Source organism: Monocercomonoides exilis (genome assembly GCF_001643675.1).
Source record: "Monocercomonoides exilis strain PA203 chromosome Unknown scaffold29-1213020, whole genome shotgun sequence".
Lineage (NCBI taxonomy): Eukaryota > Preaxostyla > Oxymonadida > Polymastigidae > Monocercomonoides > Monocercomonoides exilis.
In genome coordinates this window covers 176,393-202,474 of record NW_027150574.1, presented here as the reverse complement: position 1 = coordinate 202,474, position 26,082 = coordinate 176,393, and the positions used below count along the sequence as shown (strand labels likewise).

At 36.7% G+C, this 26,082-nt stretch overlaps 6 protein-coding genes across 6 annotated transcripts; 2 read left to right on the top strand and 4 right to left on the bottom strand.

Annotated features, from left to right (window-relative positions):
• Positions 1–416: 416 nt before the first annotated feature.
• On the bottom strand, positions 417–1,316 carry MONOS_7932 (putative Capsular polysaccharide synthesis protein; the record flags this gene model as incomplete). The annotated part of the gene is made up of 1 exon (XM_067878298.1): positions 417–1,316. The coding sequence occupies one exon, from the start codon at positions 1,314–1,316 to the stop codon at positions 417–419; it is 900 nt and encodes a 299-aa protein (XP_067725297.1).
• A 2,941-nt stretch (positions 1,317–4,257) lies between these two features.
• MONOS_7931 (uncharacterized protein) lies at positions 4,258–10,896 on the bottom strand (the record flags this gene model as incomplete). Its single annotated transcript, XM_067878297.1, has 1 exon — positions 4,258–10,896. The coding sequence occupies one exon, from the start codon at positions 10,894–10,896 to the stop codon at positions 4,258–4,260; it is 6,639 nt and encodes a 2,212-aa protein (XP_067725296.1).
• A 436-nt stretch (positions 10,897–11,332) lies between these two features.
• MONOS_17744 (uncharacterized protein) lies at positions 11,333–11,815 on the top strand (the record flags this gene model as incomplete). The annotated part of the gene is made up of 3 exons (XM_067870694.1): positions 11,333–11,342; positions 11,406–11,511; positions 11,575–11,815. 3 exons carry the CDS (start codon positions 11,333–11,335, stop codon positions 11,813–11,815), a joined length of 357 nt encoding a protein of 118 aa, XP_067725295.1.
• Positions 11,816–15,798: 3,983 nt separating this feature from the next.
• Positions 15,799–18,909, bottom strand: MONOS_10771 (uncharacterized protein). Its single transcript, XM_067863249.1, has one exon. It carries the CDS (start codon positions 18,849–18,851, stop codon positions 15,876–15,878), a length of 2,976 nt encoding a protein of 991 aa, XP_067725294.1. The 5' UTR covers positions 18,852–18,909; the 3' UTR covers positions 15,799–15,875.
• A 25-nt stretch (positions 18,910–18,934) lies between these two features.
• On the top strand, positions 18,935–24,272 carry MONOS_10770 (DNA mismatch repair protein Msh3; the record flags this gene model as incomplete). Its single annotated transcript, XM_067863248.1, has 6 exons — positions 18,935–18,991; positions 19,053–20,511; positions 20,604–21,677; positions 21,813–22,828; positions 22,937–23,437; positions 23,558–24,272. 6 exons carry the CDS (start codon positions 18,935–18,937, stop codon positions 24,011–24,013), a joined length of 4,563 nt encoding a protein of 1,520 aa, XP_067725293.1. The 3' UTR covers positions 24,014–24,272.
• On the bottom strand, positions 24,148–25,955 carry MONOS_10769 (uncharacterized protein). Its single transcript, XM_067863246.1, has 4 exons — positions 25,853–25,955; positions 25,579–25,767; positions 24,436–25,507; positions 24,148–24,342 (listed from the first exon to the last, which is right to left on the bottom strand). The coding sequence occupies exons 2-4, from the start codon at positions 25,731–25,733 to the stop codon at positions 24,274–24,276; spliced, it is 1,296 nt and encodes a 431-aa protein (XP_067725292.1). The 5' UTR covers positions 25,734–25,767; positions 25,853–25,955; the 3' UTR covers positions 24,148–24,273.
• Between the last annotated feature and the right edge of the window lie 127 nt (positions 25,956–26,082).

The following is a 26,082-nucleotide window of genomic DNA, read 5'->3' as shown; positions in this document are numbered from 1 at the left end:
CACATGTGAAAGGATTTGTTCTTTTCAAAAACAACAACAGCAAGTTATTATAAAGTTGTTGAAAATGTTTAATATTTTTTTCTTTGATATTTATTTGTGTATGAAAATGACGCATTTTTCTTGAAAAAAATATTTTGTAACCAAATCGAAAAGAAAATTTCATCAAAAAAGAGAAAGAGAAAATATGATTTGGATAATCGTTTGTTTTAAAAGCAATAAAATAGTGAGAAAAAACATAAGATACATATGGGATTTACAAAAAACTCAAAATAAGAGATGACGTAAAATATAAACCTAACTTTATTTTAAAAAAATGAATCGAAAAGCTAAACTACTAAAGATGCAAAGCATAACTTGTTTATTTTAATTTAAAAAACACTAATAAAAAAAAACACATAGCTTAACTATATTTCATTTCAAATGACATCCACTTTCGGAAATTTCAGATATCTCCTTGTTGCCGAGCAAAACTTGATGATCGGATATTCATGTACTTCTGGCTCATTAACCCATTTCCTTGCCACACACTTAGAATCATTATTGCATGACTCGTACAGCTTGAACCAATAATCCTCTGATCTTCGAAGAATCACATTTGGTTGGCCTTTATAATCCCGCTGGATAACTGTCTGCATACATACATAAGGTGCAAAATACTTTCCATAGTGCTCCAATCCAAAATACTTCCTCTTGTGGTAAATATACGGACTTTTCATCACAGTTCCACTTTTAATGCGATCCTTCATGTACGGCTTAACTCCCATTGACAGCATAATTTTGAATTCTTCCAAGACTTTTCCAATCAGCGGGCTTCTCCTTGGAGCCATCAAAAACCCAAATTCTATGTGATACGCTGGGGGCCACCAGCTGTTGAAAGCAAGCAAATCTGCTTTCGCTTTTGTTATGTCTCTATAGCAATCTTCCAAAAATGTGTCATTGCTCAAATACATCGATGTATCCATCCACAATCCACCGTAATCATAAAGCAGCTGAAGGCGATAAAAATCGGCTTTGTTAGCCTTTGGAAGGGACTTTAACCCAGTTGGAAGTGCTTTTCTATCCAAATAATAATTGATTGTTGAGTCTGTGATGAAAATGATGGTGAAATCTGCAATTTTTTGCTTCATGTTGTGCAGAAGATAGCGTTCTACTCGTTTCAATCTGCCTTCCCAATAAAGCCATATTATCTTCGGAAGTTCATATGGCTTTTCTTCTTCCTCCTCCTCCTCAATATGCATAACAGCTTTTAGAGAAGATTTTTCTGTCGGGAACGCAGGTGCACAAATGAATAGTGAAATGAATAGAAAGAGATTCATGGATTCGAAATGAAATATTAAAAATAAAATTCAAAAAAATTTTTTTCTAATATCATAAATATAAAAAATATTTATATAGAAAAATATCAATAAAACCTAATAAAACCTAAAAAAGAACACTTCTCGCAGCTCGGGCTTCAGATTTATCAAAAAGATCCTAAATGATCACTCATATAAGTTGTGTCGATGACAAAAATGTGAAAAAATTAAAATTAAAGAAAAAATGATATATGTCAATATAGAAAATTCAAAAATATGAATCAAAAACGGTTGACTCAAACGAAAAAGAATTAATTAAAGAAAAATTATGCCTCGAAGCTCCAAAAAATCATTATTATATTATTCCACAAAAATCAAAATATTCATTAAAAAATAAGTAAAAATAATCCAAAAATAAGTTGTATTACAAATTTTATTTGCAAACTTCACTCGTGAAATTAAAAATCCTGTTTTCTATCGAATTGAAATAAGATAAACAATTCATGCAACTTGAAAACTCTTTCATGAATCTTGTGACACTACACATTCAATTCTTCCAATGAATTACTCCAAATATTAGTATTCTTTTCTCATGAATCTCATATTTCAGGCTATATAAATTGTAACAAACTTAAAAGTCAATCCTTCCATGGAATAAGAGGTTAAGTACGATGTTCACCTGATCCCAGAGATTAAAATGTCTTTCTTCACATGAAAGAAGCTGGATTTTGAAGTCGAGTGCATCCATCTTTTGTATAAAAAAGAAATCAGTCACATAAGCAAGTTTGTCAGCTCCAAATAATCATTGAGGATTCATAAGAAAATGAAGATGTTCATATTTGTTCTTCAAAACCCTCTGTAATAAATGAGAAAGATATATTTTATCGAAATTCTTCTTCTTCGTCGTTATCATTGAGGAATATGAAACGAATTTCAAATTTCTCCTTCCCAGTTCAAACAAATTTCATCAGATTGGATTTGATTGTGGTCATTTCTTTCAAAATAATTGCAAATTGGTCTTGAAGAAAGATAAATCGATCCAGTAAACATGCATATTTTGAGCTTTTTCATTGAAAGTGAATTTGAATTCTATTATCAATATCAACAAGCGGATATAGCGTGATATTAGCTTATAAATGTTAAACTGTTGGAAGATTTAAAAATATTTATATATTGAAAGAGAAGGAAACTTTCTAGACTTTTTTTTTTTGAGAATCATCATTATTTCAATTCATCTGACAAGAATTTTCACGGAGTTTTTAATAGTATTTCAGTTATGAGGGATTTGTTTCTAAATATAGATAAATAGATTCAAAGCAAAAAATGTTTTCTTATTTTTATTCTGAAGTTTTTTTAATCAATTTTGTTCACTGGTTCTTTTTCTTGCGTTTATGTTTGGCTTTTCAACAAGGCTGTGTCAAATAAAAAAATATAAGAAATACTTGTTTAAATTTATACAAGCTCGGCTGCACTTTTTATTATGCTTTTTGCAAAAATACGCATTTTTCAAAGGTTTATGCATTCATTTGAAATTTTTATTTCTCGTGTGTAATTTTTCCCAAAACTCTGAAATATCCAATTTTTATGTAAAAATAAATATTTCATTTTCGTTCATTTTTAACAACAGAGCATTCATATTTCACTTTGGAGCAAATTAAAACTCTTAAATTTTGATGACATATAATTATTAGTGTTGAAATGGAATTTGATTAGTTATTGACGCATAGTTTAAAAGAAAACAAGCAAAGTTTGCGTGATGACTCTTTTCTATGAATATGTTATGAATGCAGATTGCATAAAAAAATAAGAGTTGTAAAAAAGATAAAGATTGAATAACAATTGTAAAAAGGAATTGAATATATATAAATGCAACACTAAAAAAGGGAGTTGGTAATGAAATAAACTCAAAAAACACAACGGATTAAAAAATAATTACAGAAAACGCTGAAATTTTGGTAATGGAACAAAAAATGAACAAGAAAAAGGAAATGACGAAACCAAAAGTGCAAGTAGAAATATAACAATGACATTTGTTGGAATTGTGAATGGAAGGAAAATAATTGAAAATTTTGGGAACAATTGCTAAAAATTTTGATTCAGTCAAATTACAGAAACAACAATTTTCACGGCACCTCAATACCATACTTCAATTCTTAAAAGTGTTTGAAACAAACTCAAATCTTCGACTTTAAATAAAAAGCAAACTCTTTTAAAAAGTTCAATTTAAAAAGATCGCTGTGGTGATAGTTGTAGCGCATGTGGCAACGGGTGCTTTAAAAGCTCAAATCCAACTGAAAACACAAGATGCAGTCAAATGACTGATGAAATAACATCTATATCACAATTTTATTAACCGTGAATTCTAGAAATAAAGAAACAAAATTAAGAATCAAAATCAAGAATCAAAATCAAGAAACAAAATCAAGAAACAAAATAAGAAATATAGAAAAAATCTTTCAATAAGCAAATTGAAATCAAAACACTTCGAACACAACTGTAAAAACAGAAAATGAACAATGTTGTTCGTTGGCTTTCCCAATTGCCTCAAGCTTCAATAAACTCAAAAAGTTGCTGAAAGGCAGAACAAGGAGTTGAATAAATGAAGTTCATTGTTCTCGTACCGTGAAACACTGAAAAGAAACAGAAAAAATATGATACACAATCTTTCGATCAAAATTAAGAAATCAAGAGAAATCAAAGCTTGTATCTAAGATGCAAGCTCCATTTGAATTTCCCCATTTTCTTTGGTTTCAAATTATCAAGAACCAGTTTCAATAAAAGAAAAAAATGCACTTCAAATACCAAATTCGCCTGTCCTATCAATCTTCGTCTTATCTTCATGTTCATCTCCAAATAAAATAATGTGAATTTCAGTATTCATCTCTGTAACGGCAAATATGTTGAAACAACTTTCTTTCTCGTTTGTCATTCATGCGTGAATTACATTTCCTGCTTTCAGCGCTCATTTTTCATCAAACTTGTCTTTCATTTTATTCGCTTCCATTTTCTCTTCCTTTGCTCCTTCCTTGTACTTGTTGTCTTCATCATGTTCTTCTCTGCTTTCCTCAACAAGGATTGCATCTGTCATCGTCACAATAAATGTTCCAGCCGGAAACAGTCCAACCAGCTCTTTCTTTAACTCATTAAGTGCAGGTCTTTTCGACGCCTCTCCTGACAAACATGAATTCACCAAATTCTTCATCACACTTTCTTCAATTTCCCTCTGATCAGGTCTCTCTTCATTCGCAATCTTCTGCCCCGCCACCTCTGCTGGATACTCCCCAAACGGGATCTGCAGTGTCAAGCACTCCCACAGCATCATCCCAATTGAAAAGGCAACAGAGCTCTTTGTTGCCTCCATGTTCATGTTCATCAGCAGTTCTGGTGCCTTCCATCTCAAACACTCTTTTTTGAAGCTATCCTCATCCTCAAATGCCGATGAGGGAAGTGAATCATCATCATCACTTGCAGATGTTACAACTGTTGATGAGGAGATGGATGATGAATCGGAATCATCTAATAAAAGATCAGAATGCATCACAATGCAGATGACCATATGTTCTGAGAATAACGCAATGTGAGGACTCAAATTGGCAAGTGACTGAAGAGGATTTTCCATCTCGTCAAATGAGTGAAGAGCTCCATTCGCCACCCAGAACAGGATCTGGGCAGCTGTCACCTCCCTCTCCTGAAGAGTGCCAATTGCCATCTCCTTTGTTTTATTCCTTCCATGAAGCAGCATGAACAATGAATCTCTCAAATCCACAATCAGCTTCTCATGTGGCGAAGAACAGGCCATTGCATCCACCAAATTCGACATTGACGAGGTGGTTGGGCACAGATCCTCCCCTCGAACAAATGTGGAATCTGAATCAGTTGTTGAAGTTGTTGAAGTGGATGAAATGGATGGTGATGGTGATCTTTTTCTTGTCTCTTCCTCTTCCTCAACTTTCTCCAACATCCATTCTGGGATCTTATCTGAATCTCTCCCCAGAATGTATTCAGTGGAGCCACTCTCGGACAGAAGATGCTCTGATGACTCCGAGTGTCCCAAACTTTTTTCATACACTCTCTTCTTGATCCTCTCTTCATTCTTCTTCTCCGCTTCTTTCTCTGCCCTCCTCCACTGCTCCTCAGGTGACATCTCCATCGTCACCATTTCAAATGCCTTCGGATCTTTCTTCACCGTATCATTCACAATATCTCTCAGATCTTCAGCTTCGTTTTTCACCTTTCTCCATCGAACAGCCAGAACAACAGATACAATCAGAACTATCACAAGAATAACTGCCATGATTATAACAATTAGCAGCCAATTAGATTTTCCTTCATTTCCTCCTTCAACAAGTTTTTCATCTCCATCCACCTTTGCTTTGCTTGCATTCTTCAGAATGAATAAATGTGTTGATGATGGAGAATCAGCATTCCCAAACAAAATATGTACACTAACTTCTATTTCATCTCCACAACTGCTGATTAGATCTTTTCCCACACTCCCTTCAACTTCTCTTTCTGACAAGAATCCATTTGAATCAAAATCATGTTTTTCAATCTCTTTCTCTTCTCCCTTCCTCTTCACAACTGAAAATGACAGATTGCATGGAACAAGAAGCATTCCTTTGAATATCAGTTTCATTCTATCTGTCTCTTCTTTTGCTTCCACACTTTCCAGAACGGGAATGAAGAATGATGAATCTCTCTCTGAAACAATCCCTTCAAAGCTGCACCCTTCTTTCAACATCCAAAGCGATGAATTTGGGAAAACTCCATCTCCTCCTTTCAGACTCATCACATTCAACGTTCCTGAGTCTGAACAGATGATATTTCTTCTTAATGATGGATATCCTTCAATTGAGGGATTGTTGTTCTCAAATAACCCCATCTCAATATTCACATTTCCTTCGCTCATTGTTATTCCACCATCTGGTGAATTCCAGATTGCTGTATCTTTCATCATCACAGAACTCTTCACAACATCCACAAGAGATCCATCCCATTTGCACACTTGTTCTTCCTCATTGAAAGTCTGTTCATTTCTTTCCTTTGCACTTCCATCAAAAACGCAACTGTCCATTTTCACATCCAAACAATCCTCCAATTTCATCAATTTTCCTTTTGTGGCCTGTGAATTGACTCCACTAATTGTGCAATTTGCCAATTGCATTGTCTTTTTCATTGAAGAACAAGATATCAACGATTCTTCATTTCCTTCAACTGTGATATTTTCTGTATTGAAATCCTTGATTGTTAATTGTCCACATTCATTAATGTTTATCAGAGAAGTTTTAATTGTTGAATTGAATATCTCAAACAAATAAATCACTGATGGAAGTGATGACGATAGATATAATGCTGGTTCTTGAAGAATGAGGTCTGATATTGTGCATCCATCAAGTTGTAATTCTCCTTTTTCCATTTTTATAATGTGAAATTGAATGCTTGCAAACGCAGAATTTCCTTCTTCATTCGATGGCTTTGAGCTGAATGAGCAATTCATAATTTCAAGAATTCCTCCATCTGGTGATATCAGTGATTCATGTGAAGAAATGAAATTCGAATCAAACACAAAGTTCAATCTCAACAATGAAACTGTTCCACTTGTTGTCATCAATGCTTCTCTTGTCCTTTCAATACCAGTTTTCACTTCAACGTCACACATCTCTCTGCTCTTCGAACTCAAACTCATTTCCTCCAAATTAATCTCCCCATCAATCGCACTCATTTCAATAACAATCATTTGACTCATGAAATCAGAAGTCAGATGCATCAGTCCATAATCAATTGAATCACATGGAAATGTGTTTGTTCCGCATTGTCTGTCATTCATTCCATTCACACTGCTCACAATGATTGTGTCGCTCTGATGAATCGTCACAAATCCTATCAGATCTGTATCATTTAGATAATCACATTCATCTCTTCCATATATTGCGTTATCACGAATGTAATGGCCTTCTCGAAGATCAAACTGAAATTGCCTTTCATTGATCTGGGATGTGATGTTAAAGCATTCAACGAAAATGTCATTCCCCACTTTTGCTGTGTTCGCGCTGAACTTCATTCCCATAAATGCGAAATCTAGAAACCCTCTTTCCTTTGTTGCCAGATACACTCCTCCTCCTCTTCCAGTGCTGTTGTTGCAGCTACAATGAGAGATTGTTGAGTCAATCACCTTCATTGATCCAGATGCACCCAATGTGAAGAATATTCCTCCTCCTTTTTCACTTTCTTCTGCTTTGTCTTCTGTGATGTTGCTCTCGTTCACAACCAAACAAATCTTATTCTCACTTGCAGACTCCAAAATGCTTGATCCATTGTCACTTCTCTTCACTCCCGAAAATGACGAATTATCAATGTTGAGACTCATTTCCTCACCCACTTCATTTATCTTCAATCCTGATTCAGATTTCTTGATTGATAAAATGCAACCTCCGCTTTCATTCAAATATTTCACTCGAATATTCAAGAAATGGCAAGAAACTCCAGCATCGTGAATGACAAAAATACTGCTTCCAACATCGCATGATTCCATCGACAAATCATTCACTTCCACGCTTCCGCCAATCGCATCCACAAACACACAATCAAATCCATTGCTCACTCTTGCTTCTGAATGGAATGAACATTCACTTATCACCAATTCTCCATTTTTGTTTGAAATAATCGTTTTGGCTGAATTGTCAAATCCCGATGATAGTTTAAGTTGGATATTTGTCAATTCAAGATGATCATCATTTTCCATGAAATATTCCAGCTGACTTCCGATTGACTTTTCAAAATTCAAAGTTGCTTTAACATTCTCTTCTCCCATCTTCGAATCCTTTTTGATATGATAATTGGACATGTTGAATGAATCTCGGATGATTGTTGATCCTGCAATTTGAATTGTTTTCTTTCCAATCTCCTTTTCTATATTTTCAATCCCTTTCCACATTGTGAAGCATGGCTCTTCTTCACTTCCACAACGTGCCACATCAAAACCATTTGATGAGATAAACATCTCAGTTGAGCTGTATGGAACGAGGAACATGAACAAATCATTTTCTTGATGATAGTTATCTGTTCCCACAAACAAATTTTCATCATTTATCATTGACAAGTAATTGAAGTTGAATGACTCATTTGTCACAGTCTTGTTCAGATCAGATGCTGAAATGAACACATTCTTTCCAATAGCTGCTTCGTTATTCTCAAAAGTGATTCCAACATCAAAAACAAATGGCTTTTTATTCAAACAATTTTGGCAATCCAAATACAGAAATCCACCTTTTCCATTTTCCGATGAAAGTGAACAAGATGACGCATTTGTTGATTTAATGACCAATTCTTCATTCTCTTGCAGTGTTACTTTAGCAACGCCTCCTTCTTCACCTCTTCCAGTGTTCTTAATGTTTGAAAAGTTGCTGTTTTCAAGCAAAACAGAAGAAGCCATTACAAATGGAGAATTTGAAAATGAACAATCTGCCAAACTGCATCCTGTCAATGTGCAACTTCCGGTGGTCATGGTAATCAATGAATATTGAACTGTTGTTGATGATTGGATCTCAAATGAACAGTCTTTAAGTTGAGAAACTCCACTCGATGAGATCAAAGAATTCATGCTTGGAACAAATTGACTTGGAATCTGTAATTCCAAAGAGAGCAAGGAAAGTGAATCTGTTGATGAAATAACACTTATTGCAGAATCTCCATTGATTGTCACTTCAAAATGAACAGGCCTGTGTTTAATGACATCTCCTTCATTCACACATCCATCAATCACAAGTGCATCTGTGAAAGAATAAATATCTTCAATTGTCCCTTCGTCTTTCACATTCACTTTCCTTTCTCCAACTGCTTCACTTCTGTCAACGTGGTCAATTCCACTTTTCATTGATTGACATGGGAATGTTTCACTCCCACATCCCAATGTGTCATGTCCATCCTTCGACACAGACACCTCCACCCACTTCAAATAAACAAGAAACACTCGAAGATCCATTTCTCCATAAATCCCATCTTCCCCAACAAATGCATTCCCATCCTCTTCGTAATCTGAGCAGTCAAATGCAAAACGCTCTGTCTTAACGGTGTTCACCAGATTCCCACTCTTCACAAACATGTTCTTCCCAACTGTTGCCCTGCACCCAGAAAATGAAATAGATGATAGCATAAATCCCCCTTCATTCAAGCTGCAATCCAAAAATATTCCTCCTCCTTTTCCTCCATTATTCACGTCCTCACTCACACGGCAGTATGTAAAGGAGGTATCACTCACAGAAAACGAGTTGGCAGAGGCAGATGAGGCGAATGAGATGCACCCGCCATTGGTGGCAGTCTGTTGGCTCAGCTGTTCTGAGTAAATGTTGGTGATGGTGCAGTTGGCTAGGGAGAGAGAGAGGGTACGGGAGGTGGTAGAGGAGAGAACACAGCTGGTGGGAGTGGCAGTGGATGTGATGTCGGTGATGTTGGAGAAGTTGAGGGCGAGGGGAGCTGTGAGGGAGGTGAGGTGGAAGATGCTTTGGCTGTTGAGGGCGAGACTGGTGATTGCTGTGTGGTTGAGGGTGAGGGAGCCAGCAGTGAGGAAGAAGAGGGGGGTTGTGATTGATGATGAAGATGAGGTTGTTCCGGTGATGGTGGTTGTGTTGAGGTTGAGGGAAGGGGAGTTATAGGAGAGGTGGAAGAGGATGGGGGTGATGGGATTTGTGGAGTTGTGGGCGATGGCGAGGGAAGAGACTGTGAGGGAGCCCTGGGTCTGTTGGAAGAGGGCAGGCGAAACAGATGGATCTGGTGAAGAAGATGCAGATGAAAATGATGAAAACGATGAAAACGATGATGTTGATTGTGATGAGTGTGAATGTGAGTTTGGTGGTTGGGGAATGCCACTGGAGGCGATGGTGGTGGCATCTGTGCCATTTCCTGTGATTTTTGTATTTGGGGCACGGAACGTGAGAGTTTGTGTGGGAGTGAAAGTGGAGAAGAGAAGAGAGAGGGAAGCATCACCGAAGGGAGCAATGCATCCAAGAGCATACTCCACAGTGGCACATGAGCTTTGCTGTGTTTTGCCGCAGGAATCGACATCACTTCCACTGTTGGCAACGATTTTGTTCTGGTCAATGATTGGAAGCCAACTGTTGTACATCGCATTATCTGCGGTTCCTGCATTCCACACTCTTTTCGTTGGGGTTGTTGAGCCACATTGCTGGAATGGAGATTGGGTTATGCTGCCATTGAAGAACACATCATTCCCTCTGCCATTAGTTGCGGAATTGCCATCGAAGAAACAGAATGCGATGAATTTTATTCCATTCATCCAAGAGTAAGTTCCATCAAAGTATATTCCAGCTCCTCCATAAGTGGAAGAAGAAGTTAATTTGTTATTGATGAACTGACATTCGGTAATTAAAAACTTGTTGGGCTTGTTATTCGGAGGCCAATGAAATGCGAGAGAGCCAGAAGCATCACCACCAGTATTTGCAATACATTTGCATTTGGTAAACAGGAATTGACAAGTTGTAGTCATGTTATTGATCCTGAAATACCAACCAGTTCCACACCAATCAGTTATTTGACATGTTTCCACTTTGTTTTCTGAGAATGACCAAACAGAATTTGATTGCATATATCTTATGTGAACTGCGCCTCCATGAGCAGCCGAGCAATTTGTGAAATTTGATTTAGCAATATCTAGTTTTTGCAAATTTCCACAGTATAACGCTCCTCCTTCACAGCCACCTGTGCACGAACAATTGTGAAACGAACAAGATGTGATTGAGAGATTTGCATTTGTGCTAATAACATAAAGTGCGCCTCCATATCTATTTCCACCATTTGAATCATTCCATTCACACCATTCAAAAAGATAGCTATTTAAATTGAATGAATCCATTCTTTTCAATTTCAATTTTTGAGTTTCTGATCCGTTATATTTTATAAGATCATTTGGTGAAGAACGTGTTTGGTGGAGGAAAGAGGTGTTGAAGGCAGAGAGGGATGTGGATGGGCTGTTGAGGTTGGGGAGAATGGCTCCATCGATGGGGTTGTGGGTGTAGAGGAAGATGGTTGAGTGTATGGAAAGAGATGAGTGAAGGGAGAAAGAGGGGATTGAATTGGTGTTGGTGTTGGTGGAAGTGGAAGAAGAGGAAGAGGTGGTTGAGATAAAAGGATTGAGTGAGTGTGAAGAAAGAGATGGAAGAGATGGATGGGATTGGGGAGAGGAGATGTTGGAGAAGAGGGTGTTTGAGAGATGGAGATTGAGGTGGATTTGGAGGTGGGGATGGGATTGGTGATGGATATGGAGAGGTGAAGGGGAAGAGGAAGAGGAAATCGAAGGGGAAGGAGAAGGAGAAGGGGAAGAAAAAGAAGAGGATGAGGATGAGGATGAGGAAGATGAAGGAGAAGGGGAAAGGGAAGGAGATGGAGAAGGGGAAGGGGAAGGGGAAGAGAGGGAAGAAGGAGAAAAAAGGAAAGGCTGGAGGAGGGGGATGAAGGAGGAGAAAGAGGAGTGGGAGATGGAGAAGGAGGCAGGGATTGGGGAGTGAGCATCTGGGAAAAGATTGTTTGGGGTGGAGAAGAGGTGGAAGGAGAAGATGGCTGGTTGAGGGGTGATGAGGGAGAAGTTTGTGAGGGCGAGGGAGGAATGGGCAGAGAGGAAGAGTGAAGATTTTGTTGCTGGGTGGATTTTGCAAGTGGAGGAGTAGATGGTAGCAGCTGAGTGGTGTTGAGTCGTGAGGAGTGGACAACCGGTGAGGGGGATGATATTGAGATGGCTCACACACAATGATGTGTTGATGATTTTTAAAGTTGTTTGAATACAACAGACACGATCACCAGGCACATTATTAATTTTCCAAATATCAATGCCCAAATTATCATAGTATTTATATTCATCTGTTTCAATGCTGATCTTGCCTTTTTGCGTCTCCCAATTCCTTTCTTGCTGAATTTGTTCTTCAGCAATGTTTTCACCATTAATGCTGTTCACAACAAGCAATACGATAACTACAATATTTAGTGCAGCGTTCATACTGGAACAGCATCTCGTCATTGAGGTTGATGTAGGAGAAAAACTCAAATTAAAAAAAAACTTGCGCCCAATATTTATTAATCAGAAATAAAATAATAGTTATTCTTTTTTTTCATTTGTTGAAATAAAAAATAAAATTATTCATTAAATGTTATTGAAAAAAAGAATTTCCATATTCATGATCTTTGTTTTGATAATTTCAATAAGAATCAAAAATGTTCATTTTGTGAAAAGTTTTCGTTTTTTTGTTCGAAAATATACAAAAAAACCATTGAAATGGTGAATGATATTTCTTTCTTATTAAGATGGTTGAAAGAAATGCAGGTTTAAGAAAAATTGAACATATGGGAAAAAATATGAAATTTCTGACTTTTTCAATGAAAAATATTTAATTGCTGATTTACTTTTAGTGATCAAAAATTACAGTTTGTGCAAAAATACCGGACATCGCAAAAAATACCGGACATGATCGATTTCTTAATAACCGCAAGAAGGAAAATTCTGATAATTTTCCTTAAAATATATCTCATCAATGCAAACTTGCGTGACATACAAAACTTTCAAAATGGCTTCATTTGTGCTCAGAAAAAATTCTTATTGAAATTTCGGAGAAATAGAATTTTAAGTTTCTCCGATATTTTAAAAATTATTTTTTTCTCAGCACAAAAAAAGCTGAAGTGAAGTCTTGTCTTTCAAATGAGTTTGTGTGAATGAGATATATTTTGAGGAAAATTGTCAGAATTATTCCTCTTGCGGCAATTGTGAAATCGATCTTGTCCGGTATTTTTTGCGACGTCCGGTATTTTATGCGATATCTGTACTTTCAACTTCATTAAACTTTCTCAAATATCAAAATGAATTAGACTCTCATTTATGGAAATAAGATTCATAGATTTATTAACATTATTATTGTGACATCACTCGTATTTCGAAAAATTAACAAAAAAAAATTTTTTTTTGATACAGTTTGTGCAAAAAATACCGGACATCGCAAAAAATACCGGACAAGATCGATTTCACAATTGCTGCAAGAGGAATAATTCTGACAATTTTCCTAAAAATATATCTCATCAATACAAACTCATTTGATATACGAAACTTTCAAAATAACTTCATTTGGACTCAGAAAGAATTATTTCGTAAATTTCAAAAAAATTCAAAATACAGTTTCTCCGAGATTCGAAAAATCATTTTTACTGAGCATTAACGAGGAAGTTTTGAAAGTTTCGTATGTCAAATGAGTTTGTATTAAAGAGATATATTTTGAGGAAAATTGTCAGAATTATTCCTCTTGCAGCAATTGTGAAATCGATCTTGTCCGGTATTTTGTGCGATGTCCGGTATTTCATGCAATATCCGTATAACAATTTTGTTTTGTTTTATTTCATTTTATTATTTTATTTCATTTTTTATTTTTTTTTTATTTTTATTTTTTTTTTTTTGAAGAATAAGCTTTTTTGTTCAAATTTTTGACAATATTTTCATTGTCTTATAATGCAACATTGAGTTATGAACGTCCTTTTTTGACAAAAGCAAGTTTGATTATTTAGCAACTTTTCAAAAAGAATAACTCATTGTGGCGTGCAAAACCCGCACTTGTGCATAAACCCGCGCACTTGACATTTTCTTTCGAAATACTCTTCCACTTTTATATATGTGAAAGCGTTTAGCATTTTGATACCACCTGCAACTTTTTTTTGTCCAATATTTAGTATTTCGAATGAAAAATCAAAAACAAATTTTTTTGATCTTTTTTGATCTATTAAACAGAAATTTTTATTTTTAATTTTTCATTCGAAATACAAAATAATGGACAAATAAAAGTTACCGGTGGTTTCAAAATGCTGAATGCTTTCACATATATGAATGTGGAAGAGTATTTCGAAAGAAAATGTCAAGTGCGCGGGTTTATGCACAAGTGCGGGTTTTGCACGCCACAATGAGTTATTCTTTTTGAAAAGTTGCAAAAGTTTGATGTCTGGGTTAAAAAAAATAATCATCATTTGTTCGTATTTTGCAAGGTATTTATCAAACTTTAATATTTACCAAATAAAAAAATTCAAATCTATTTGATGAGAGAATATGAACATTACATAGAGGTTTGATGAATATCTCGCAAAAAATGATCTAATGATGATTATTTTTTTTTAACCCAGATATCAAACATTTGCAACTTTTCAAAAAGAATAACTCGTATGATGGGTGATTATCTTTGAATTCACATTTTTTCTGTCACAACATTCGATTTGAAAATTGATTTATCATTTTTTTAATGAACAAAGAAAAGTGATGATATAATTATCAATTAAAATTGTCAATTAAGCATCTAGAATGCTTTCTTTTGTTTCAATAACAACTCATAATATGTGGATATAACAAATTTCGAGAAATTAACAAAAAAATTTTTTCGAAACTTCAACACATTGAAAAAAGTTATGTTTTCATAAATAATCTCCCATATGTGAAAAATTATTTTCTAATAATTGAATGCTTCAACAATTTATATGGGGAGGTACTTGTTTCAAATAAACACTGACTATTAAGTGAATAAAAATTTCTTTGTCTTCATAAATTGATTATAAATAAATTTTCACTGAATTTGAAAAAATATTTTTTTTGTTTGTGAGTATATGGGTGATTATTTTTGAAATCATAACTTTTTTCGGAGTGTGAATAATTTATTGGTTTTCTGCTATTTGCTCAAAAGTTTAAATTCAAATGTTCCGTGCTTTTCAATTGAGACAAATGCTGATATTTGAGATAAAAATAATATGCAATAATCTGTTTGTTGTATTTCCACTTTTCAGAATTCATTCAAAAACATTTGATGCTTTTTTTCATTCCGAAATTGTTCACAGAAAAAATCTGATTTCAAAAATAATTACCCATATTTTTATTTATTTTGTTTTATTTTATTTTTATTTATTTATTTTTATTATTTTTTATTATTTTCTTTTATTAAAATGAATTAAATTTGCTAAAATTTTTTTGTAAAGTTCGTATTATTTAATTATCAAAGAAAAATTAGATTTCAAATTTCAATCAGTTTTCTGTTACCAATCACGAAAATTCACTAAAATGGAAATAATTATATTGTCATGCCTTTATTTCAATAACAGCATAATTTGGAAAGAATGAACAGAAATATTATCAAAATATGAAAATTTTTTTTCAAATGAAAATAAAACAAATAGAACTTTTTAAAAAAAATTTTGACATTTTTGTTTTTTAATTAATTGGTGAAAGTTTTGATTATTTGGGACAAAATATTTTGCTTTATGAATTTTGTTCCATTCAACTTAAACAAATATTTTTCTCAATTTTTGAATTTTTCTGTATTTTTTAACATGGGAATGAAAGACTGATAATGATATTTTTCCAGAAAATGTTCGGAACAAATCGTTGTTTTTTTCATGAATGAAAAAATTATGCCCCATTTCTTTTTGAAAGTTACAAAGTTTTCTGGATTTTTTCTTTTTATAGAATAAAAAAAAAATATCCTAACAAATGTTTCATAAATTATTTGATCATTTTGAAAAAAATAATAATTTAAAAATTTATAAATTGCATTCTTCTTAATCAACTGAAAGTAGTTTTTCTTTCTCTTCTGATGATTCAACAGGAGCTTGCTTTTCGCTGACCTGATCTTCAAATCTTTTCAGTGGCTCATCTTCGTTTTGTTCTTCCTCAGATTGAATTGAATGGAGAACTTCGTTTTTTTCACTTTGATCTGATTCCTCGCTAACATCATCCTTTTCTTCATCCTTCTCTTTCGACGCTTTCTTTTGAGATCGATTTTTTCCTTCCTCTTCTTCCTTGTTTGCTTTTGCTTTCTTTGTAGCACTCTCTGTCTGCTTCTCTTTCTTCTCTTTTGTTTCTTTCTTCTTTTCCTTTTTCGCTAATTTTTCTTTCTCTTTTTCTTCTTTCTCTTTTTCTTTCTTTTCTTTCTCCTTCTCCTTCTCTTTTTCCTTTTCTTTCTCCTTTTGCTTCTTCTCCTTCTCCTTCTTCTCCTTCTCCTTCTCTTCCTTTGTCTTCTTCGTTCCAAACAAGTCATACACTCCCATCGGACTCACAGACACCCCCACAAACACAAGCGCCACATATCCAATCACAAGAATCGAGTGCACCAGAAACAGTGCTGGTGACAATGTTGAGTAGATCATCCCCGTTGCCACGCTGCCGCTGCGCACTGCGCTGTGCTCTCTCCACGACACAGACGTCGACAGCCAAGTCGAAGAATCACAAGAACGAGAAAACAGAGCGGAGAATATGGACAGCATGGAGGAAGACACAGAGACTGATGATGAGGATGAAGAGGCAGTTGGATATGGAATGACAACAGACCCCTTTGTGGAAGCGTGAGCAGCGTCTGGCAGCAGCTCTGAGAGGAATGCAGACACACGTGTCTGGTTGAGGATGTGCTCGGGTGAGAAAACAACAGGAGACACTGAAGTCTGCTCAGTTGCAAGTGGAATGGCGTTTGCTGTCAGATAAGACATCCACGAACGGAGGTGCTCTTCAGACACACGCACAAGATCAGACACAGAATTGTCTCCACTCTGAGAAGTTTCAGACGAAGCTTCAGAAGAAGAAGAAGAAGAAGAAGTTGTTGTTGTTGATGAAGGAGTAATAACATTCAGATGTGTTGCGTCTCCGTTGTTAATCAGATAGGAAAGGATGATGTTGGCAACGAGTTGTGTATTGCGTGTGAGTGAGGCATAATCAATGAGAGACGGATGATCTGTCGAAGACGTGTGGCACATAAACATCGAATGTAGAGCCTCCTTTTTGTTGTTTGAAGAAGATTTCTTCGCCGCTTTTCCTGTCTTTTTCTGGGTTTGCTCTGTTTTCTCTTCTTCTTTCTCCTCTTTGCTTGCTTCTTGTTCCACACCAACCATCTCAACTTCTCTCTTCAGCACCTGAATTCCCTTCTTCCACTCCAAAATATCAGCTCTTGGCCCATTTCCTCCCAGCCACTTCTCCTCCGCCGACTGGTTCTTCAATGCCCTTCCTGTGCGAACTGTCGAAATTGACACAGACACAGCCTCTCCCTCAGCATTCAGAATCTCATGTCCCATCACAGCCGGTCGCAGTGGCTGCAGATGGCGCTGCTGCTGGCCTGCCATTCCTCCTCTGCGGCGGTTCTTCTGTTGATTGCGCGCTTTCTCTTGCTTCTTCTGCTTTTCGGTTTTTTCTTTCTCGTCTTCGGCTTCTTCGTCTTCGTTGTCCTCGCTCTCTTCTTCCTCTTCTTCGCTCGCTTCCTCTGCCTCCTCTTGCTCCACAGCTGCTTTGCTCTTCTTGAACTTCGCTTTCTCCTCTTTCTCCTTCGCAAACTCTTTCTCTTTCTCTCTCTTCTCTCTCAGCAGCTGAGCAACCAGCTCTCCACGCTCTTCTCGGACAGCCGCAGGAATATTCCGCATCTCGTTTTCGACTTCAACAAGTGTGATTCCTTGTTCAGCAGCTGCTGAGCGCACAAATGTCAGAATTTGTGGATATGATGACTCGATAAACTCTGGTTTCATATCATCGCTGCTTTCAGATGCTTTTTTTGCATTACTGTCTTTCTTCGAGCTGCTTTCGCTTGATGAGCTTTCTTCCTTCTCAGAGTGTTCTCCTTCCTCTTCTTCGCTATCATCTACTCCTTTTTCTTCTTCTTCTTCAATTTCTCCCATCATTTCCTTTGTTTTTCTGCTGAAATAAACCATCAATTTATCTTCAAAGGAACCATCTTCAGATGACATGTTTGCCAATGAATCCAAAAAGATGGCTGCAGATGGAACTGAACCGACGTCCTTTTGCTTTGGTAATTTTGCCCACCAGTGTCTAATACCTTCAAAATCTTGAATTGCAGATCCTCCTGAAAGAACGAATACAAGATTCATCGAAGGTCTTGCGGAAGGATTTTTATACAATTTACTAAATATCCTCATGCATTCAATCAATCCAGCAGCTCCAGTTGTTGGTCGATTTGCATTTGTTGAAAACGGAGGTAATATGCCAAATGTATCGTAATTAGCTACAACTGCAAGAGTTGGGATCTCACGAGGATTTCCTTTTCCAAACAACCAGCCTTGAATGGTGTGAACTTTTGGTGAAGATGGAATTCCTTTTGACTTCAATTTAAAGTAGACAGATTGTTGTCCTGGATGCGGACGTTTAACAGAGCGCAAAAGGGACAGCAGTTGCGCATCCTCCTGTGCAAAAAATATTGGAACGCTTGTAGAATGTTTTAAAAAGGCTTCTTCCATTGCATTAATACGTTTGATAGATTCATTTGATAATTTATGTGGAAGTAGAATTACAATTCCTTTTGAACGATATGATGGATTAGACACAATTTCATCAAATGTCTCCTGTGGAATATTATCAAGACGATAAATTGAATCTGTTTTAATTTTGAAGAATGCAGAAGATTGTCGAGATCCAACTGTTCCAACGTTTGGAACATCGATCTGAGGAAGAGGAAAGGCGGAAAAAGAATGCATAGCATTAGAGAATGTTAAAAGTAATGTAAGGAACAAAAATTTCCTTGACGAATGCAATGAAGACATCTGGAATTATAAATTAGATGATTTTTTCAAAAAATATCCAAGATCTTCTGCCATTCTTTTACTTTTTCTATTTAATTTTTTTTATGTCAAGACAATTGAATCTTAGCAGTTTTTTTAAGCCATTAAATTGTCAAAAACTGGTTTGAATTTGAGTGTTAATCTTTTCTAATATTTTTAATAATTTTTATACCTTGAAATTAGGTTGAAAACAATACACAAAGGAAAACTCCTCCACCTTCTGTTCCATCACCTTCATTTCAAGAAATAGAAAAAAAATTTAAGAAAAAAGACATATTACAAGATGATGAGAAAACTATTAAAAATGATAAAAATGGCATAATTCAAAAAAAGCAAAAGCAAAATCAAATAGATAAAGAAAAGTTGAATGAAGATCAAGATTATGTAGAATCAAACGAAGAAAAACAAAATTCCTCAATTTCATCTCCTCTTATTGAAGAAAATCAGGATTTAAGCTTAAGCAGATTTCTTGCTCCCACAAAGGAAAATGAACAAACAGTGAAAGAAACTGGTTTATTAACTCAGCACTCTCATCTTACCCCTGAAGCTCTTTCTCGTGCTTCACAGCCAATTTTGCAATCTGATAGTGGGAGCAAGAAAACCAAAAAAATATTATCTCCAAAACCCCAATCTTTAAGAGCGCCTCAAAAAGTGTTTTTTTACCCACCGAAGGCGGGAGAAAAGTTAACTCCTCTGGAACAGCAAGTGCTGTATATTCACACTCAGATAAATCATGGATTTCGGGAAACTTCACTTCAGTCAACTTCATTTTACGGAACTGATTCTCCTTTGCCAAATGCTGGAATTCAGAAACTTCCACCTCCACTTTTCAGAACATCTTCTTATGTTTCACAAACAGCTCCATCTTCATCAACAAAATCTTCTCGTTCACAACCATATCCGTTGTTTTGTCCACCTCATATTGTTCTTGCAATTGAATGTGGATACAAATATCGCTTTTTTGGTGTTGATTCGTTTATTGCACATAACATTCTAGGAATTTGGTGCGGTGTCAGCAGACATATGCTGACATCTTCTATACCCACATTTCGACTGTACTATCACATTCGCCGTTTGATTTCTGCTGGCTACAAAGTTGGCGTTGTGGCACAAACAGAATCTACTTTTATCAAAAAGGCAACAAAGGAAACAAAAAACACCATTTTTGAGAGAAAGCTGCAGTCTGTATATTCGAAAGGGACAGCATTTGGAAGCGGATTCAGCGAGATGGAAAAGAAGATGGACGACTATGAAATGTCACAAGATGAGATGAATGAGAAAGACGACGACGAAAAGGAAAACGAGAACGAAAACGCCTCCGAAACCAAAACCACAGAAAACGACGACGCGAAAGACGGCTCAGATTCCAGGCAAGCGAATGACGATGCGCAGGACAAAAAAGAAGCAGAGCGGTTTAAGCGCTATCACGAAACATATCGCTCACAGAACGACAACGGAATGATTGTGGCGCTTGTTGAAGACTGGAAAGGGAGGCCTGGTGGAGCAGCAGGGCTGTTCACAAAGGACGAACCGAAGTCGATTGTCAATGAAAGAAAACTGAAATTGGACGATGAAGAGGATGAAGGGGTTCAAGAGAACGCGCCTTTGTCTTTGACGATAGGGATGGTTGCACTTGATTTAGGTATGTATTTGATAAAAAATCATTGAATTTTGGACACATTTTAAAATTTTCTTTCTTTCTTTCTTTTATTTTTTTATTAATAATTAAAAAAGCATCACTGACAATTTACTACGATGTGTTTGAAGACTCATTTATACGCGGAGAGCTGGAAACCCGGCTGCTTCATCTGTTTCCTTCTGAAGTTCTGCTTCCGTCGCGGCAAACGACTGAAGAGACGATGAAAGCACTCGAAGTGATGGGGCGGTGCGAACGAGGTGCAGACTGCGATTTCGTGTTTGACAATGAAGAGAATGACAAAAAGGGTAAAGAAGAAGAACAGGATGATGATGATGATGATGATGATGATGAAGCAGATGACGATGATGAAAACTTGTTTTCTAAAAGCTCTAAAAATACAAAATCGAAAGCAAAGCGCAAGCAAACTTCGTGTTCTTTTGATGAGAAGAGCTTTAAGAACCCGCCTTTTCCAGCGTATCGCATTGAAGAGCTTCCACAAGATGTGTTTACAAAGAAGGCAGTGATTTCACAACTGCAATTAGCTCTGTCGCAAGGAGAAGAATCAAACAAATCCACAGAAGAAACAAAATCAAAAGAAATTGAGTGCAAAAATGAAAAAGAAATACAAAAAATGATGTCGCTTGATCCAACCATAGCTGCAGCGTGTGGAGCTCTTCTGTTTTATCTCCAGCAGTTTCAGATATCCCCCGCTGATCCTGTGCCCACCTTCCAGTCTCTCTCAGAGCAGTCATTCACATTCGGCTCTTTCACAGTCTCGCCTCTCTTCAAGCGGAAGAAGGAACTTTATTTGCCATCAAACACCATCCGCAATTTGGAGCTGCTGCGCCCTTCGACTCTGTCTGTGCCGACAAACGTGGCGTCGTTTGCTTCGCTTCAGATGGACACGTCAATCAGAAAGCGAACACAGCCATCCTCGTCGCAGAGCCAAGCAGCTATTCGCAGTGTTTCTCAGCTGAATGTTGATAATTTCGAAGGAGAGAAAGAGGAAAGTGATGATGCGCTTCTTATTCCTTCGCAAATTAGAAGCATTTCTGAAAGGCCTTTGGAAAAAAGCGAGAAGGACTCAAAGAGAAAGGAAAGGAAAAGAAACGACGGAGATGTTGGCAGCTTGTTCTGGCTGATAAACAGAACTTCAACTACATTCGGAGGTTTGAGCCTATTTTTACATTCGAAAAAGAATTATTTGAACTCAATTTATTCTTTCTCCATTATAATTACTTCATTCATTCAAATATTCTTCTATTCCTATTTATTTATATTCCCACCTTTCACCTAACAAACAGCTCGTCTTCTTCGCCAGTGGCTTTTGCGTCCACTGGGCACAATTGACGAAATACGCGAGCGGCAGGACGCTGTCGAAGAGCTGATCACTGCAACAGTCTCTGACTCCCAATCAATCAGCTCCTTTGGCTCATTCTTCTCTTCTCTTTTGCTGTCACTCCCAGACCTGGAGAAGATGTCAGTGTCTGCGCATTTCGGGCGCATCCGGCCGCGCGAGTGGGTGAAAGGGCTGAGTGCGGTGCAGGCGTTTGTGGAGGATGTGGAGCGGTGGAGGAGAGGAAGACGGGCAGAGCTGATGGCAACTGAAGGCTCCGTGCAGATGAGCCAGGAGCCGTTTGATGCAGAGCTTGTGGGGACACAGAATAGTCGTACGGAGTATTTCTCGTCTTCTCTCTTGAACACGTTGCTGAATGCACTTCCATCTCTGGACTTGGTTTCACTGATAAGCAAGCATCTTTCTTCGATTTCGTTCGAAGCAGCTGACAAAAACGATTTTTCAGACTTGTTTTTGCCAACGTTCAATGAGACTATCGACAAATTGCGAGAAACGCGCGAGCGGATCAAAAAGGAGTTTGACGATTATTTGGACGAGGCGTCTGAACTGACCACAGTTCGCCCGATTTCGTATGGGAAATGGATGGGATTTGACTACTACATCTGTGTACCCACACAGTACATCAAGCAGATGCCTGATACTTTCACTCTCCAGTCATCCACGAAGCAGATTGCGCGCTTCACCACAGCTGCCATTGAAGCGAAACGTGACGCGATGGCTGAAATTGACGAGCGGATTGAGATTGAAGGCAGGAAAGAGTGGAGATATTGTCTGGAAAGGGACGAGAGTGTGAAGACGATCCTTTCGATGATCAGCCGAATCATCACTGCAACTGCTTCACTTGACTGCTTACTCTCATTGAGCTCAGTGGCACTCACAAGCGGTGCTTCTTCGTTTGAAGGCGGTGAAAATGGATATGTTCGGCCACAGTTCGTCGAGTTTGAGGAGATTGGTGGTGCTTTGGTGTGCTTCATTTTCTCTCTCTTTTAAACATTCTTCTTATTTTGATATTTTCTCCAAAATTTTTATTTAATAATTTGATTTTTCCATACACGTTAATTCCATTTGTAGGTTGAGATTGTGGATGGCAAGCATCCTGTGCTTGACTGTCTGAATCCCTCTCAGCCTTGCATCCCCAACAGCGTACTTCTATCTTCTTCTCCAAACTTGCCTTCAGATGAGATGGAAGACGATTCACTAACTCAGTCTCCTCCTTCTTCATTGATCGTGACTGGGCCGAATGCAGGCGGGAAATCTGTGTTTGTGAAGCAGATCGGGCTGCTGGTGTTGCTAGCGCACATGGGATGCTATGTGCCTGCAAAGAAGATGCGATTGACTCCGTTTGATGGCGTGTACACGCGAATGGGCAGCAGCGAAAGCGATTTTGACAGCAATTCTGATGATGTGAAGAACAGTCATTTGATGTTTAGTGGGATTGTTGACTCTGGAAGAGGGAAAAGAAGAGGCGCAGGGATGAGAGTCAAGCTGAGAAGCACGTTTATGACTGAAATGGAAGAGACTTCGTTTATATTGGACAATGCAACTGACAGATCATTGGTTATTCTTGATGAGGTTTGTGATTTTATGACTCGTTACTTTATTTGACGTGTTTGATTTTTGATTGGACGAATTTGAAATTTTCACTCTTTTTGAAAAATTGCCTTTATAACAACAATGAAACTCAATTAACAGCTTGGAAGAGGAACTGCAACACATGATGGAACAGCGATTGCTTATGCTTCGCTGCATCACATTTTGACCTCGTTGAGATCAATCTGCTTGTTTGTCACACATTTCCCTGTTATTTACAGGCTGTTACAAAATGATGGCCTGGGAAATGAAAGCACAGCATTAGCGCTTCTTAAAGCAAACAATGAAAAGAAGACTTCAGATTCAGAAAATAATGCCAAAGAGCAAACAACACATTGCAGCGTTGATTGTTGTCACATGGATTACATACAAGATTCAGAGGATCCCACAAAAATCGTGTTTCTCTACCGTGCTGTTCCGGGAATTGCAGACCGCTCGTTCGGGTTGAATGTGGCTAGGCTTGCTGGTATAAGTGACAACATTGTCAAGAGAGCTGCTGAAAAAAGCTTTGAGTTTGAGCAGCTGATGGAAGCACAGCGCAAAAGTGGAGAAGGATGAGAATCATATTGAAAAGGGAGTTGCGTGTGTTTTTTTAAAAAATATTAAAGGCATTTATGTTGAGATTCATTGTTTTTGAGTGATTTTCGGCTTTGGAAACGCCTTTTGTTGAAAAAAGGATATGTTGGTATGTTAATCTTGCCAAGTTATTCCAATGAAACATTTTTATTTATTTATTAATTTTTTAAAAGACAAACAATTTATTTTTATAATTCAAAATAAAAAAGAACAGTTTCAAAGAAAAGATTCTTCTGATAAATTCAAAATCCCTTCTTTTCAGATTGTTCAATTGAAGAAAGACTGCTTTTTCCATTTTTCTGTTCCCACACCTGAAAAGAAAGAAAGAAAGAAAGAAAGAAAGAAAAAAGAGAAGAGGAAAACGAAAATACAGAAAATGATATTACTATAGTCGAACGACAAACCTTCTTAATTTTCACCATTTCCTGATCTAAATATTTATCACTAGATTTCATTTGATTTTTCTTCATCTTCCTTTTCTCCTCATCTTTATCCCCCAACTTCTCACTTGCCTTCACATCATCATAAGTGTTTTTCCTCTTAACGCGCAACTGCTGCTCCTGCATGTGGAGCATCTGTTCATCTACAAAGTCAACACCCAGTCCATCTGTGTCAAAATCAACTGAATCTCCATCATGTGCATTAGCTGTGCTTAAATACGAAAGACGCTTCATCTCCATCATCTCCCTCCGCATCCGCCGCTTCTGCTCTTCTTCAGTTTCGGCTTCGGTTTTGGGGCGAGCCTTCACCGGACGCAGCACAGCTCGCGGTAAATCTGAATCTGGTGACATGCTTTGTGATTCAATTGAGTCACTTCTCAGCACACTTCTGCCATCAAATCCGCTTTCCTCTTTCTGTTGTAATGTCTTTGATGCAATCGAAGCCTGCTCCATTGAAACTTTTGCAGCTGCCGTTAGCTTCTCATCGATATCACTTGAAAACATATCAAAATCATCATCATTATCATCTTGCTTTGGTTGTAAATCTTCTTTCTCTTTTCCAGATTTTTCTAACTGATGCTGTGTCAATGGAGGTGTCGTTGTAAGATCTTTCTCATAACTTTTTGGTAATTCTTTTTCAGTATTCGGAGGCATACCAAGAAGCAAAAGTTCTTTTCTATGCTTTTTCATAATCGAAACAAACTCATCCATAAAAGGAAATGGTTTCAAAACAATTGTCTCCTCTTCTAAAGAACGAATTTTCTCTTCTTTCTGTGCAGGCAAAGCATCATCTTGGGCTATGCTTTTGTTGCTCCTTTTCATCTGTGAATCTTCAAGCAATGATTCTCGCTGATTATGTTCTTTGACTTCTTTTCGTGCGAGTGGAGGTGTTTTATCAATTATATCTGAATTAAATTTTTGACGCGCTGATGAAAGAGGAGGTGTCTTATCCATATCATTGTCTTCATCTAATTCTTTTGTTGTATACTTAATCTGTTTCAATGTTTCTTCAAGAGCTTTTTTAACCATATGCTCACTAAATAGCAAAAAGTGTTTTGATAGCAAGAAAATCTTTTTAGCAAATTTAATACTTCTGTAAAAGCATACGGCATTCCAGAATTTTTAATGTCTTCAATCGTTTTCTCCCATTGAATTAATTGAGCTTCTTGAGCAGAAATATTTCTATTTTCAAATAATCGTCGCTGATTTGCACGGTCATTAAATTGTTTTAAATTCTGTATTTCATCATCAATATCGTCCATATCATCTTTTTTATGATAAAAATGTCTTTTAGATCTAAAAGTTTGTTAGTATTTCAGAATTTAAAAATAAAATAAAAATGAATTTAACAAATGAATAAAACATTAAAAAGAAGCATTACCTTTTTTCACTTGTTACATTCGTATTGTTATTAAATTCCTGCTTAATGTTTGGCGTTTCTAACGGTCGTTGTGCAAGAAAACGTCTAAAATCTTCATTTGACAACATTTAATAATTGTGGATGGATCAATTTTCTGAAAATTGAGAAAATATTCATCAATAAAACATTATGATGCATTTGAAGACATAAATAACTTCAATTCAAAAAACACACAAACAAAATGAACCCTT